The following is a 17,228-nucleotide window of genomic DNA, read 5'->3' on the forward strand; positions in this document are numbered from 1 at the left end:
ATTTCATCTGCTTTTCATCCAACGCGGATGCATTAATCCACTCACACAGTCCACTAGTGCAGCGTTTCTCAAATGCGCTTTCATTCAGCACAGTTTGTGCTGCTTGCATTCTGTATCCTCATACTGATTCTGTTTCTCTTAGATGCTATTGGCCACCATTAACGTAAGTATAATCACTGCACGTTTATTGGCCAAGCTTTCATTCTGATCAGATTTCCTTATGGCATGTGTCACAAATCTCCGCCCATTTCTCTTTGTGTCAGTGCTCATTGGTTGATCGAGAGAAGACTTTAGCAGTGCAACGTGAAAACTGCAGAATTAAGTCATTGTTATTTTCTTAAGTGCAGAGAAACTATCTGAAGATTGGAACGAACATTGCTGCACAAAAATCCATGTCATAAATTACATAGTTGATATATAGTAGAAGTAATTATCACACCGCGTTTTGCCTTGCACAGATTTCCTTTTGACAGAATTTGCACGAAAGTTTCTAAAATGGCAAGTGATGTGTGGGACAGAAGGGATTAACATTAAAAAAACAGGATGAACAAAGTGCTGCTTCAGATTTAGCAAGTCAGGGATACAGATGCAGGTGTGCTTCAAGTTTTCCAAACATTGGCCCAGCTTGCAGGGTAAATGTTAAGTATTGTTGTTTTGTTTTGTTGTGATCCTAGCATTTTCTGTTATGAGGACTGTAATCAGGGTTTCGAACTGGCCTCATAATTCTGGGACACTTAAGACAGGTCAGGTTTTTCAACTCACCTCTCTAAACGGCAAATTAATTGATTTTATTGAAATTGTAGAGTCTGAATTGCGTGAACTGTGGCTAAAGGAATTCAATTGTTTTGCTTACTAGTTACCAAAAGCACATACATTTTTGGCACGGATATCAAATTTCACTAACAATGCATACTTAGTATATTGCAACAGGTGGCCAATATTTCTGGAGCAAAATAGGTTTTATGGGTGTGATTCGCCAAATATTTTGGTTGCAAATATTTATTTCTTTACAGTATTTTGTATCTATAAATGTTTAGTGTACCGATATGTATAAGTTTTAAAAGTATTTATTTGTTGTCACTCAAATTGTCTCCATTGTTTTGATGCTTATACCCGGCTGTGCGTATGAGTACCTGCAATTTTTTGTTGAGAATTTCACCCGTCTAACAGCATGTGTCTTCACATATCCTATTGAAACCACTTATTTGTTATCTATGCAATTCATGATATTGGCTTTTTCTTCACACTCTTGTATGAACCAAGTCTACACAGAATGTCCCTTTCTATAATTAATCTTTGATTTGCTGAACCCAGCAATCTACGCCTCTAGGGGTGACTATCTGACTATATGGAAGAGGCAAGTTCCAATAGAAGTTTTAATAGGATACACATTTTGATAACATTCATAAGTGTTTTTAATGGAAGGTGAAATGCAGATTATCTTGTTTTTAGAGGTTTAATGAGTACCAGAGTGCTTAATAAACCCTTAGAGGGAATTAGAAGAAAACCCAAATACTGCCCGTGTTCTTTTCTAAAACAAACTAAATACAGCACGTTTTTTACAAGTTCTCCCTTATCCATTTATTTTGGTACTGTTAGATTATTACATATTACATTTTTTGATGACGCATGCCCTGAAAAAACTCAGAACTGCAAGAAGCCTTTGATGGCTTGTTGGTGTTTGTTAACTTTAATGGCTGTTACTTCAAATGAGGACCCCCTTTTACAAGAGTTTCAAAGACGACAAAGCAGTTCAGAGTCTTCAGCATCTTCTTCTCAATGAGGCAACACAGGCGTTAAGTAATTTTAAAGAAGATGTTTGATTTTGTACAGAAATTATATCCAACAAAATTTGTCAACATTTTTGTATGTAGGTACATCTACTGAAACAAATGACTGTTTAAAAAATCTTCAGTTAAAATGCATATACAGAGTTTTACAGGCTTTGGCATTGTGCTGGAATACATTTCATAAATCTTTAATAAGCACAGTTTTGATATGTTTTTAAATATAAGGAATGTGGTCTGGCAAAGGGAAGCTATGTGGCTAGGAGACAAAGGGTCATATTTTGAAGTACAAGCAAAGTTTGTTTCAATTTTAATTTATTGTAAAAATGACAAGAAATAACTTAGTTGCAAGTTACAGTACAAACAGTTTTATTATTCTTGAAATAGTTGGGTGGAAACTTTGCAGTCACAACAAAATATAATATAACACCTTTATTAAGATTATGGAGTTAGCACATTTTGACTTCTAGCCAGGTTTTCTCCTATTCAATTCTATTAATGTATCATTGCTGGGCCCAACTTAGTTACCTAGAATGAGTTCTTGGAAAAATGGAGTGTGGATCAATATGTTTGGAATTGAATTAGTATATTTTTGATATTAGCAAAACAGTTCCTTAGAATCTGTACTTTGGCATCTTGATAGTCAACATGTTTCATTCTTAGAAGAAATACTTTTCATTTGCACCGCAGGAAATATATTTTTTCAGTATGTTTTGGCACAGATTGAAATCAGAACTTTGCATCAATAATATACATGCCTGTGGCCAGCTACTTTGTTTACCTTTACCAAGAAAAACAAAACAAAAAAAAGAAGTCAACATTATTAAAAAGTGCACTAAACATTATACAAGAGCAACGGGAGTTAGTTAAATATCCTTTGGTTTTGTATTTTACAGTTGAGTGTTCGGTTTAATGTCTCTTTCATATCAGTGTCCAAACATCATATGTATTTTAATGATATCCACATCAAGACAAAGCAAAAAAGGGCCATCTTGTGAACCCTTTTTAAATCATGCTTAAAAAAAGGTGCAACCAAAAGAAAGGTCTTTGTGCATTCTCAGTCAATAATGTAGATACTAGTCTTACCCAAATATTCTTCTAGCTTTGGTATTAAATAACAATGGTAGGAAAGGCTTTCGGAAATAAAGCTACAGATGGAGCAACTTGGGAATCCATGCAGTCCCAGATTTCATATCCACTGAAAGTACTGTGATCCCCAGTCATAAATAAATAATCTCTTCTTTTTTCCCCCAGGTCTCTCATCCATGCCAGGATCAATGTATCTTAACATCTTACTCATTTTATTACTGCTTTTGGTTTTCTGGGACTGACTGAAAGTTGCTCAGAGGAAATCTTTGGTTTTGCTTAAGTGTCCGTGACATTTAATCATGACTTTCCTTGCAGTTTAATTCCGGCCAGTCAATCAGTTAATCCACTTCAATTGATTCTGTGCTCTCCATTATTGGCTTGCACTCGTTGGGCATCCTCTGGTGTCGACTCAGCTGGGTGGCCTGCGTGAAGCTCCGATCACACCTCTCGCACCTGCAGAGGCAAGCGAGAAAATTGAGACCAGGGATCTGACGGGCTTCATCTTCCAGCCTAATCGTAACCGACACTTAAAAGTGCTAGGAAATTTTACAAGGCTGAAGAGGTCTAATTGGTGGCTACTCCTCAGACCTTGATGCCTGCGATGGGACAATGCCTGCCTGATTCAGAACAGAGGGCTCTGTCAATAACGTGAGGGGAAGGTGATTTCTCCAGAGAGGCCTGTCTAGTTACTGCCAGGATCACTGTCACTTCAAATAGATAAAGAACAAAGAGATTTTCAGTAGTGAGCTATCAAACAGAGCATCCCTTCTGCTGTTTTCTGCTCTATAGCCCAGAGGAGAAAGGATGACAAAATGAATTTTAGTTACTGCTAATTCACCCTCAGACCTGGCTCCAGGAAGATAACTCTATAGCTGAATTTTGAGGGCTTGTGTCAGGGCTGTACAATTCAGAACTAAATCAGTACAGTGATTATCCCAGCTATTTTCCACCACTGATCTATTGGTACGTATTATTGTTTTGTAAGAGGATGTGGATATTTTCCAAACTATTTGAATTCACCAAGATATCCTAGGTACAAAAATATACAGCTATGGCCAAAAGTTTAGCATCACCCTATAGAATTAACAAATTTTACTTCATAAAGTAGAATGAAACCTGCAGAATAATGTTACGTTGACATTTAATTACATACCGGTTTGTAGTTTCATATACTTAATGAAAAACTGACAAAAAATGAAAAATGTGACATTTCAAAATCTAACAGGAAATACTACTATTACAGCTTCAGTAGACTTTTTTTTTGATTACATGATAAATAAAAAATCTAAATTATGTTAATATATATATATATATATATATATATATATATATATATATATATATATATATATATATATATACACATTTGATGTCTCAATCATGGAATTCTAGGTGATGCAACACTTTTGGCCATAGCTGTAGAGATACAATTGCTGTACTTTTAAAAAACCTTACAAGGTAGTTTAGAGTAAAAGTATGTTTTACATTTCACTTTAATCTCTTCTGAATTTTACTTAATGGCAGAAACAAAGTAGTATATCATAATCAAATACAGCTCCAGGGAGATAAGGAAGGATTCTCATTTTACATTCTCTCCCTTAAAATATCAGTTTTGTATGCACATTATTTATTGCTTAAATTATACATTCCAAGTCAGCTATCACCCAGTGTGATAAATGCAAGTATCATGTGTCTTTAAAAACTCCTCTTTAAACCATTTAAGCGGACTGTTTCGCTGTTGTAAACTGGTCTATGATCTTGACAAATGCAACATGTCAGCTTTAATGTATCAAACCTATCAGTTCAATGAAAATAACTCAGGGGTATTGATCAGCTATAGATTTTTGGTGTATTCATTAATGTCTTTGTGTGGATCATCGTCTCTCTGGAGCTTCTGAAATGCTGATGACACATTTGTGTATCGCTGATTGCTTATTAGAAAACTGATTAGTTACTGGATTAGTATGCTCCAAATAAACTACCTCCTATCACCAGCTAAACTTGCCAGTGACAGTGTTTTTCTTCTAAACATTAAAGCATTGGAATCAATACTGTTTATTGATGTTTATTAATGCTTATTAATGTTTTTAATGGCTGAGCATACACCAGTTGTAGGTTACAGGTCAGTTTGATTATGGAGCATGAGTACACTACTAGGCAATGATACAATATTTTGTAACATTCATTAAAAACAATATGAGAAAAAGTTCATCATTTTACACAATAGCGGGGCAATGAAGAAATTAAACAGTCAGAAAAATCTATATTTAATATATTATATTATTAAAAAATTGACAAATGTTTTGAATGTGTTTAATAAAACTTTTCTTCTATTTTATGAAGTTTCTTTTTTAGTATTTCTGTGTATCTCATGATTGTGTGTTTAAAGCAGTTTTTAATAAACAAGCTGTATGCATTTCTTTATTTCTTTATGTAATATAACAATAAATACATAGCTTTAAAGCGGAGGCAGCCGTCCGATCCAAATTCTCCGCTCAGTCATCACTGTCTGTTCAGAGGAGGCAGACGCGCGGTTGCCTCCTCTGTAGTTATGATTAGCACTATTAGCCAATCATATTCTTCCATTTCTTCAGCTGGCTTAAATGGAACGCTGAGTAAAGCCATCTACAAAATAGCCAAGGGTGGCATGCCTCCCCTCCCCTTTTAGCCAATCACCTGATGACGTTGGATGCTAATACTGAGCGTGGAAGGAATGAAGCACGGTTTAGAAGGACGTTTCATATATACAGAACGGTACATCATTATTGTGTTGGCTATTTATTTAAGTTTAGCAAATTAAGTCGATAGGATGTGCTTGATTTTTGTCTGCCTTTCTCCTGCCTTAACAAATGTGTTTTGAAAATATTTTATGCAAAGTGTGTTAAAGTGATATTGCATATTAATGTTGCATACAGTGCATTTTTAAACATACGCTGGTAGTGTAACAGTTACGTTAATTAAAATAAACTATGATGGGCTACTGTTTTCTTTTCTCTGCTGGCTAGTGCAGAACATGTGTTCACAAGCCGAATTTGGGTAAAACGTTTAGAAGATATGAAAAGTGATGTCTGTCAGATTATGAGATTCTACTGCTGCTGGGGGCTTAAGGGGACCCCTCCTCTGCCTTTTTTCTGCTTCCCCATTTTCTACAGTAACCAGCTGCCACTGGTTTTAAGGTTAGGTATAACAATGCATTGGCAATTTCCTAAAACTGCCTTGCCTTACATGCTCTTTAAATGCACTGCCTCAAAATGTTCTCCAGGCTTTTATGGTTACCACTCTGCGTTAACTTCATTCCCTTTTTTGTTTCAAACATAAAATGTGCACTAGTAATGAAGATTTCAAATTTATTATTACCAATTTAACAGTGGTACAGAACTAGCCTTAAAGTAAAACTCTGAACTTTAGATCAGATGCTTTGCTTTCATCAGTGTGCGTTCAAGTACTGTACATACCGAGTAAAAATGTGCATTACACCTGCAGCTCATTTTTAAACTTGTTGACCCACTTAAGATGTCCCTAATAAAAAAATGGGTCAGTCATTAATATTTAGATTTTGTTGTGCTTATTTACAGACTCTTGGGTGCTTAGTCGAGCTCTTTACTTGTGTAACGCATTGTTTGACTTAAACAAACAAAACAAGTACCTGTAAAGAACTAATTTGATATGATTTGAGTTACCTAATTGGGCCTGTGCTAACGTAATTATAACACTGCAAACACATTGGAAAAAAACGTTGTTTCTAGATTTAATATATATAATTGCATTAGGCAACTTAATAGCTTCAATTAGGGTTGCATGGCAGCTTTATCGAAAACATGGCAGACGTAAGGTGTAAAAAAATTAAGTGGAGTCAACAAGGTTTCACATAAGTAACACCTTTGGATTAAAATAAATCTATTTTCCATTTTGACCCTTAAACCTCTTCAATTAATTACAAAAATCTATTTATAGTGTAACCGAGATAAAATCAATCTTTCAAAATTGCTTGCCATGTTTCAGTCTACTTGCTAAAAGGCCTTTTTACTGTGGCTCAGGTCAAATGACAATGTGGGGATTTCTCTGCCAGGTATCATTTCTTGATTTGGAAATATGTTTTCTTTCACCGGCCTACGCAGTCTCACTTAATATAATCTATAAAAGATCAAACACTGGAAAATCCCTTCAGCAAGAACCTATCCGGACTGTCCAGTGTGGAGCTCATTACTGAAGAATTTCAGGCTATTTCACCTCTAGGTTAGAATCTGGCTTGTGTAACAAGTGAAGTGAGATTACTGGTCTCAGTTTAGCGCCAACTGAACATTAGTGAATGTCAGGGCTGGTCACTGCACTTACAGAGCTGTTGCTGGAGGCTCTCGGAGTCTAAGCACAGTGCCTAACTAGAACTAGTGCAAAATCCCTCACATTTATGAGCACTTTACTCACAAGCACTAAAAATTAACATTAAATATTTTAAGCTCATTTTATCTTACTGGTAGAGATATAGAATTGATTCAGCTCTGGGGTTCACCCGCAGCTGCAGAATTCAGTATCTACTTGTTTTTCAGCAGTCTGCTTCAGCTTGGGACAGGTTCAGTTCCAATTTAATGTGGGGGCAGGGAAACGGTGATTCCTATCACTAAAGCAGACAAACACTGCAGAGAGTGAAATACCCCCTCTTATACATTTTCATACAGTACCTCCTGTTCTCAAGTGATGAATAAAGGAGTTCTAATCTACTGTAATTATGAAAGCTCCTAAAAGATTTGTATTTTAACCCACTTCCAGTCGCGCTCCCCCGATCTGCCGACATTAAAGAACATTAAGACATTTAGCTAAGAACATCTTACAGCAAATGTAGTGCTATTCATCACTCCCTTCAATTTTCTATGTTACCTATGAGTCACATTACTGTTCAATCAGAAAATTACAGGAATCATGATTGGGCAGAGACAAGCATATTGAAAAGCACAGCATTCAAGTTAAGATTTACTGAATACATGTTTAGCTTTATGCCCATTAAAGTCATTAAAGTTTTGATATATGAGTTAAGGGCTCCCTTAAAAGAAATATGAAGAAATATAAAATACAGCCCCTCATTAAATGGATCCCGAGTCCACAATAATAAATGCTATACTAGTAGTCAATATCATTGCAAAGCTAGTGCTAAAACAGATGCTGTGAGACAGAAAGGGGTTGAAAAGTATGTGTGCTAATAAGTTGTGGTACTCACTGTTACTTACTTGAATGGCTTCTCCCCGGTGTGTGTACGGATGTGGTTGTTGAGGGTTGTCGCTCCGGCAAAGGCGCGGCCGCAGTAGCCACATTTGAAAGGCCTGTCGCTCGAATGGGTGACAACATGATTTCGGAGTTCCGAAGGCTGGGAAAAGGACTGGGAGCAGTGGCCGCACTGGTAAGGCCTAGACAGCAATACAGGAAAGCATGTGTTACACTAATGACAACACGCCTGCTTTCATACGGTATGCTTTTAAAGGTGAAACTATGAAAAAAGTAGACACTTCAGTATCCATGACACATTCACACTCTGCACTCAGGTACAGTGTAAATATCAGTATGATTTTGCTTTTGGAACCCCGTCATGGCAATGTCAGCCTCATAATGCTTTACATTCAAGATTCCCATAGTTCAACCATTTCAACCAAACTCAGTTGTGTGCAACATAGTTGAAACATACAATTTCTCAAATTAGAGCAGGCACTGGGAAAAGAGATTAAACCAGCAAACATATGTGAAAGGTTTAAATATTACATTTGATTCTTCACCCAACAGAACTGTGAGTACAACCCAGTCCTTGATATTGTGTAATATAACAGCCCTGATTGTTTGCTGTTGTGTACAGTCTACAATTTGGATAATATAGAACTACAGAACATGCCGTCACACAAATAATACCTTTGTTAAAAATAAAATAAAACAAACTAGCGTGAAATCAACCTTTATAGAACTCAGTTTAGCTACTAGCGACTTTTAGATGATTTCACTTCAGTACTTCAAGGTCAGCCATGGTTAAACGAGTGCAAGTGAAGAAAAATGACCCAAAGGGAAATAAAAACAAGATGAAAGTGATAAAGTATGTTTAACAACACAATTGTGTAATATAGAGACTATGGCTCCTCATTTGTCAAATACATTTTTAATTGTGGCTTTTTGCTTCAGTGATTACAAACACTATTATTGCATAATGCTTGAGAGCCCTGGGCATTGATCGCAGATTTTTTTTTTTTTACATGATTAATGGGTGGGTATTGTTTAATACAACACCATTTTCATCAATGCGCCTTTGTAAATTGCACAGATAATGTCTTCAAATACCTCCAGCATGATGTCAAGGGGGCACTTTAGATCTTTATCAGAAAATCCCATAAACAGCATTACAATGCATCCTTAGATTATAAAGTCTACAGGGTGAAGAAGAAAACACGCCTTACTCTTAATGATTTGCATTGTTAATCCAATTTTCTAGAATTCTAAACCCTAACAACATTACTGTTATTTTATTTTAAAGCTATGACAAAAAAAAAAAAACACTGTATATGCATTTATGGCCAACTAATTAATGATATATTCTTATGATACCCAAATATCAGAATTGTTTCCATTTAGACAATACTGGCCCATAAATATCCTTTATAACACCCTTTTGAATTAAAACAAAATATTAATTAATTTAACTCTACAGTTCATAATGTTAACATTTACAATGGTTTTATAATTATTCATTCTTGAGAATTAAAGTATCATTTTCCTTGCTTTATTCCTGTTCTATTTAATGGGGACAAAAAATGTTACCACTGATCTGAATTAGAGGGGTTTAGAAACTGCTTTAGGTAATTATTGAAAATGGCTAACCAGCTGTGGTTGAAAGCATCATTTTATTATGTGATCAATAAAAACTAAACCCTGTAACTCAGTTAAAACAAAAGGAAACCCAGAATAGTCTATGGGGAGCATGCTGTTATCTTCATGTGATCAAGTTGTGATCTCATGGTAGAGTCAAGTAAACAGTGAAGAATTAACAATTTGGCCCAAATACATATACATTTAGGTACATTCTGTACAGTGAAAATCCATTCCCATAATGATCAAAGGGACCATTAAGTTTTAATGGCTATTATTTCACTTGTTCACTGTTTATATAGATATCATCTTAATAGGCCACTCAATAAAGCCTTTTCAACTTTAGCCTTTTGATAGGGCAGTATAATGACTAACTTGCTTTATGCACATGGAATGATGGGCATTGTCACTGATATTGTCCTGTGCCCTTTCATAAACAATTTCATTGACAATACACTGACCACAGTAATCTGCTTTCGCCATGAAAAAAGTACTGAATTTACCACTGAAAACCTTGAAATATCTTTCTTAGGACACAACTTAATGTAGCACTAAATTGCACAAATGATGTGTTACACACAACCTATACAATCTGTAAAATGTATATACAGCTATGGCCAAAAGTTTTGCATCACCTGAAATTTTAAGATTGAGACATCATTTAAAATATATATATATATATATATATATATATATATATATATATATATATATATATATATATATAGAGTACCCTGTCGCTGGCTCTTGAGTGCATGTGTGCCTTTATGGAAGCAGCTGGGAAGCACAACAGGAGACGTGTTGCTAAGCAACTAATTGAGCAGGGAGGCTCGACAGGTGCTGAGTTGATCAGAAGGTCATGATTGGCTGGGTGGCGTGCCCGGGGAGCCTGCGCGCAGCTCAAAAAGTGTGTGTCACAGCTCAAGGCTACTGCAAGGCCATAGCCATACAGACAGTTGCTGATCGAAAGCTTGCTGTGTTGACATCGAGGAGGAGAGCGTCCGCTCCATGGAGAGAACTACTACATGAAACCCTTCCACTGCAAGACGGTGCTCGTGAAGGCATTGCCCAGCCGAGGCCTTTTGAAAAGGCAGTTTAAAGAGGCCGGAGTCGCCGTGAGGATAGCGGGACTCCGGGAGCCCAGAAGGTGGTCAGTTTAGGGGGATTTGCATAGTGTAGTCGGTTCCTGGAGCGGGAAACTACAAAATGATATTGCAAAAGTCTGCCGGAAGCCATAATAGTAGTTTAGTATTTCATGTTAGATTTCAAACTGTTAACATAACATTATTCAGCAGGTTTCATTTGACTATGAAGCAAAATTAGTTCATTCTACAGGGTGATGCAAAACTTTTGGCCATAGCAGTATATCAATACACTGTTGGCCATTCACAAAGCTTTTATACAAAGTGAAATACTGTAAGCAGGTCATCCTAAACTCAGGTGTGTTAGGTTTATCAAAAATCTACTTTACCTCCCACATTTATAAAGATTGAACAGAAAATAAATACAATTCATATGGGCCAGTCTATAGTCCAATGTAAGCAAATGTGGTTGCTTCTATTGCACCCAGCAATATTTTAAAGAGGATGGCCATGTATGATAAAAATCAACCATCTAGTCCTTGTGAGACTTAATTTAAAGTCCTAAAAGTGATGATCCTTATACAACAAGCGACAATGCAGTTTTACACTACATTGTGTCCTGGATACAATGGTCACACTTTAGTTAAATTATTCATTTATACAGCAACTGTTAAGTAGTTATAAAAGGTTGATAATTATTATTATTATTATTATTATTATTATTATTAGTAGTAGTAGTAGTAATAGTAGTCGTAGTCGTAGTAGTCATAGTAGTAGTAATATACAAAATCTATACTATTGTTTATAACATCCTTTATAACACAATTATAGATGTACTATTGTTTTATATATATATATATAAAACTGATCCTTAAAGGGTAACTGCAGCCAAAAATAACAAAGCTCTCTTTGTGCTCCTCATATCCAATAAATGCTTCTTACTGCACCGATTTGGTCGATTTGATGTTTTCAATTTCTTTGTCCACTTTCAGGGTCAAGTAACACTTGAGGGAGCTGACACATTACAGCCTTTCAGGCAGTAACATGACGTCAAGTTGTTGATTTCCCTGATAGGCCAAAAGTCGTGCGCATGGGTTTACGGGATACATTACATTAAATGTGCATGGTATGAAGGTTTTGTATAAAAAGAATTGACACATAGACAAAAGTTATTGCAACACATTTACTACAGCTGCACCAAGTATTTGGGGCCTTTTTGGGTTCAGTTTTCTCAGATTAGGCTGGTTGCAGACTCCTGTTCGTTATCCTCGTCTGAATATTCACTATCGCTGCCTGACAAAGTTAAACTGGGGTAGCCCGACCTCAACGATTCATATAAGTACCCTTCTATTTTACTTTCTTCATCCATAATAATCGGATAAATGCCGTCGCAAATCATTTTAATAGCTGCAGCTATAAACTAGCAGTGTTGGGAAATAGGGAAATCAGCGACCTAACGTCATATCCTGTGTGCTATATAAATTGGCCGAGCAAGGGCTATAAATTGTGTCAGAAGTTTTTAGCCACATATTCTCTATTGAAATGATTTTATATTCACTACCACTACAGGTACCCTTTAAACTAATGTGTTACCGCTACAACAAGGGCAGCAGAATCTTTTTATCGTAGAAGGACCCATATACTGTACATGCCAGTCAGTGACTATAGTATTGAAATATGTCATTACTGAAGTAGATTTCCATCTGGAGTATACACCACCATTTGTTTCCAATCTGAACTCCTCAGACAGGTGATTCCAGGCTTGTTCTCCCTAAGAACAAAAAGAAACAAAGCCTGAACATGCACCTCCTGACCTGCAACTCAAGCAAATATTCATCAAAACATATCGGGGGAAACTGAAAACGAGTGGTGTACAGTACAGCTATGGCCAAAAGTTTCACATTGCCTAGTTTTATTTAACATCATGTAATTAAAGAAACTATAAAATGATATTGCAAATGTCTACCGGAAGCCATAATAGTAGTACAGTATTCCATGTTAGATTTAAAAATATCACATTTTCCAATTTTTGTCAATTTTTTAACATTATAACATTATTCGACTTTATTAAGCAAAATTAGTTAATTCTATAGGGTGATACAAAACTTTTGGCCATAGCTGCAGACCCCCAATAGGAAAACTACTTCAGCACTGGAGCTGCCATTGATCTGGGAGATGAGCAATATGTGTTAGTTTGTGACATGGGATGGGATGACCGGTCTCAACAGCTGTGCAGTATTATAGACCTGAATGCTGAGCTGCTACAGTAGGTAGTGGGTGTTCATGTAATTGTTTCTCCCTGAAAAACCTACGAAGGACAGTCAGCCTCCTTATAAGTGACAGCAGTTGCCATTAAACCAACATTAAACCACCAGCAGCCACAACTGAGGGTTAACTAACTGCTAGCACATGCTATGTCCTAAAGATGTGTTTGGTATTAACATTTACCTACCCTTTATTATTGGTACTATTTTCACCCCTCTCCTGATGTTTGTGTCCTTCAAGAAAGTGATAATTTCTGTTCTGACTGTACTCAATTGAATTAGTACACTACATACCTGCAAACATGGTTCAACTACTACTGATCTTCTTCTACTTACTGTAGTCGACCCTGTGTTTAAATAATTCCATGTGGATGCTAGTAATTAATAAGCATCAAATAAAAATAAAATCGTCCAAGTTATTGATTAAGTCAAAACTGGTAAACAAGATAACCAAGATAATTTACGTTTTCCTTTTTACTTCTAAAATCAGAACATATGTCTGTATGGATGTACTGTAGGCATGTATGTACAGTATGTACGTATGTATTTATGTTGGTATATACGTATAAATGTATGTAAAATGTACTGACACGGAATTAGATATAGTTATATTTACTGTGTATACAGTCTATGCTTCCAAATAATCACAGAACTTGATTCCCTTGTTCAGCTAAATTTTATCCTCACTTCAGGACTATAAAGTTTGATATTGACAAACGTTCAAACCGACTTCGACTCTGAGGTATCCAGGCAACATTTTTCTTCTATATGGATATTAGTTTATTGAATAAGTGGCATCTGTTTTCCTCCACATCACAGTTCGGGTAGGTATTTCCTTTTGACAGCAACAGTGGATTTATAGGTTTATATGCTCTGAAGAAAAATAGTGCTAAGCAAAAAATTTCAATTCATTACCTCTCAGTACTTAATTAAGTTCAGAGACGCTGCACACTGCATGTGAACCCTGAAATGAGTATGACAGGAGCAAACATCATTGATAATATAGATTGTTTAAGGCAGGACTTCATATATATATATATATATATATATGAAAAGTATATATTTTTTGCATGTACACAAAAGGTTTAAATGATTAAAAAAGTCATTTATTTCCAGATGTTTCAGACAAAAGCCCTTTTTCAGCTGTGTAGAATGAATATATCTATTGTTCCATTTCCATAATTTCATTTATTTTGGTAAACATGGCTTCATTTATGTGTTTTGAACTTACCCTACAATTACATTTTAAACAGTGTCAAATAATAAAACAAGCAATAACTGTGATAAGCGATTTGGGTATTTTAGCTTTATCATTAAATAACTGCAATTGTTTTTTGTTATTTGATACTTGATAAAAGCCATTAAAGACAGCAGCGACATAATTAAAATGTAATTTGACGGTAAATGTAATCAGTATGTATTTTAAAGCAAAAATTAAGTAAGTTAATTAGGGTGCTTTAAAAATATAAAAACATAGCAAATTGTTATAAAACCCTTCACGAGGATCAATTAATTTGAACTTATTACTGATTTTTTAAAATCGCCTTTTGGTCAATATTGTTTTAACACCTTTCCCCATTGCATTGCATGCACAGCACTCTTTCTCTCATATTCTACTACAAACAACACCTGCAGTAAGGGTATATGATGGTGATAAATAATTAAGACTACTGCTGCCATTAATCACCAGTTGCTATTCTATTACTCTAGCAATCACCATTGACCGTAACACCAATTTAACATATCACTGTTCGAAGCAAAATGGCCACAAACATTGCCAATACAATGCAATCAGCCAAATTACACATGCAAATGTTACATCAATGGCAAACATCTATTTCACTATGTTTCTAATACTGTTCTTGAGCAGGAACAGTAATCGACCAGGCCTACTTTATCATTGCTGGTGAGAAACATGCAACCTTAAAATCTTTATTATACTTTGTTAACAATTTTACTACTGTGTTAAAAATATCAGCAAACCAATTATGTCTTACCATACAACTCTTCAACATTTTCTTGAGATGAAACACTAAATATTCATGTGAATGAGTTTCAATCAAATTAGACCATTAGAAAACAATTAACCATTTGATACTTGGGTTTTAAAAGAACTATGTACTTCTCTTTGTCTAGGCTCTAGTTCTCCTTAGCTTATTTATTTAAAAACTAAAAGTTGTGTATGATGATGTTTGTAATGTTGTTGAAGCTGACACCCTGGGATCCTTCAAGAAGCTGCTTGATGAGATTCTGGGATCAATAAGCTACTAACAACCAAATGAGAAAGATGGGCTGAATGGCCTCCTCTCGTTTGTAAACTTTCTTATGTTCTTATGTTATTTCAAGCTATTGTACTTCATCAGGTCTTATTGGATTGTAGTCGACTAAAAATCTAAAGCAATAGAAATACAGTAGTTACTGAGTAATTGTATCAAGTGAGAGTAGTATCTCTTGCATTGTTTTACCTGTCTGGGTTCTGTGTGCACACATGCATCTGGAGGAGGATACGCTGGGTGAAAGTCTTAAAGCACTGACCACATTTCCAGAGATGCCAGTCACTGAACTCAGAGCTCAGTTGGCTTGTTGAAGTAGGACTCGCAAGGACCCGCTGGTTTTTGCCATTCATTTGGTTAAACCCAGATTCTACTTGACCCGGCTTGTCCAAAAGTGAGAAGCTTCTAGTGCACGAGGTGTGTGGGAAGACCATGGAGCGAAGCAGCACTGAGGAAGAACCTTTGCTAGTCTTGGTAAAGGGCTGTAGTGTCTCCTGACGGGACATTGCTTCCATTACAGATGCAGGGACGTTCACTTTGGGAACAAGACACACACACACACACGCACAAACAAAACCAAAAATCATTAAGTTAATATGATACACTGTTCATTCTCATGAGCTGTTAATTCAAAATTAAAATATATGTGCATATTCAATTATTTTGGATCATTAGAGTTTTAAAGGACAATTTTGAAATATAATACAAAGTTAAAACAGCTGTTGATATTTTTCTTTTTCTTTATGATAGCTGTTTTAAAAACATCTGAAGATTCCTCAAAACTACTCTATATTAAAGTCTGAATTGGGCTATGTCCAAGAAAAAAAAAACCCTAATAGCTTATGTGAAAACATACCGCATTACATATTCATACCATTATCATATGCTGTGTTCAAAAATAGAAAGAGATTCTGCAAACAGTAAGATTTTAGAATGGCAAATTCTACTGTATTTTATGCCCTTATACATTAAGGGGTTTTGTTCATTGGGTAAAATTGATTAGAAGAGTTGATACTGTTTATTAATGTTGTTATATCAAGACATCAAAAGTGTCTTATTTAGCTGTGAAATGATATATTTAACTTTCTAATATTTGTGTAGGTAATAGTAAAATCTAAGAAACAGTATCAACTCTTCAAGTAAATTATAACAATTATCTTGACATAGCAAAATGTGTTTGTATAGAATAGAATTCTTTCAGAGCATCAGGGCATTCATAATATTATTTCAAAACAGTTTTGAGATTAAGATACATTAGAAAGAACTGGATTCAACAAGTTCCAATTCCAAAGTTAACGGTACCCGTTCTTAACACAGGAGCCTGAGGTTGGAAGCACATACAGGTAGAGAGAAAGAGCGTACAGTAGATAAGTTCTTACAGTTTTCATCTTGTGCGATACACTGCAGCGGGATTCCAAAGAAGGATGTGTAGCTGTCATTGTACCATACCAGCAACTCTGTCCCACGGGGGATGTCCATGCACGCTCTGTAGAATATACATGATCTGCACAGAGAAAAACAGAGTTAACGGGTATGGCTTTGATAAGGCTATCTTTATGGTCATATCTTACTTCATTTTCTGTTCCTGAAGTATCAGCTTATTTAAGTACAATAAATACATAACATAAAAAATGACCAGCATGCATTTGGGATTGTAGTACTCAGATGTGTCGACCTTATGTGTGTGTGCTTTGCTGTTCCAGAACCCCACTGTGTTTAAGAAAGCTAATTGTTAGCAGCCTCAGTCCTTTTCACATGAGTAAGTAATGGTATGATTATTGTTACAGTAAAAAATGTCCTTTTTAAAACTGTATGGGGTGGTGTAGTGTTACAGTGGAGTAAAGCAATACTAATTTGATTACAATTGGAAATTGCAATATTGTATAGTAGAGTGAA

The 17,228-nt window shown here is 35.6% G+C and overlaps 1 protein-coding gene across 2 annotated transcripts in view; it reads right to left on the reverse strand.

The window, feature by feature from the left end:
* Window positions 1-1,524: 1,524 nt before the first annotated feature.
* Window positions 1,525-17,228, reverse strand: part of LOC117962511 (putative histone-lysine N-methyltransferase PRDM6) — a 46,199-nt gene continuing 30,495 nt past the window's right edge. The window contains exons 5-8 of one of the 2 annotated variants that reach the window (XM_034903546.2): window positions 16,712-16,836; window positions 15,525-15,867; window positions 8,099-8,275; window positions 1,525-3,329 (exon numbers count right to left, since the gene is read on the reverse strand). In XM_034903546.2, coding sequence (XP_034759437.1) covers window positions 3,215-3,329; window positions 8,099-8,275; window positions 15,525-15,867; window positions 16,712-16,836 — 760 coding nt within the window. In that variant the 3' untranslated portion in view covers window positions 1,525-3,214. Of the gene's footprint in view, window positions 3,330-8,088; window positions 8,276-15,524; window positions 15,868-16,711; window positions 16,837-17,228 lie in introns of both variants that reach the window. The other variant, XM_034014175.3, reaches the window with a different exon arrangement.

The sequence above is a fragment of the Acipenser ruthenus genome, chromosome 2, assembly GCF_902713425.1.
Source record: "Acipenser ruthenus chromosome 2, fAciRut3.2 maternal haplotype, whole genome shotgun sequence".
NCBI lineage: Eukaryota > Metazoa > Chordata > Actinopteri > Acipenseriformes > Acipenseridae > Acipenser > Acipenser ruthenus.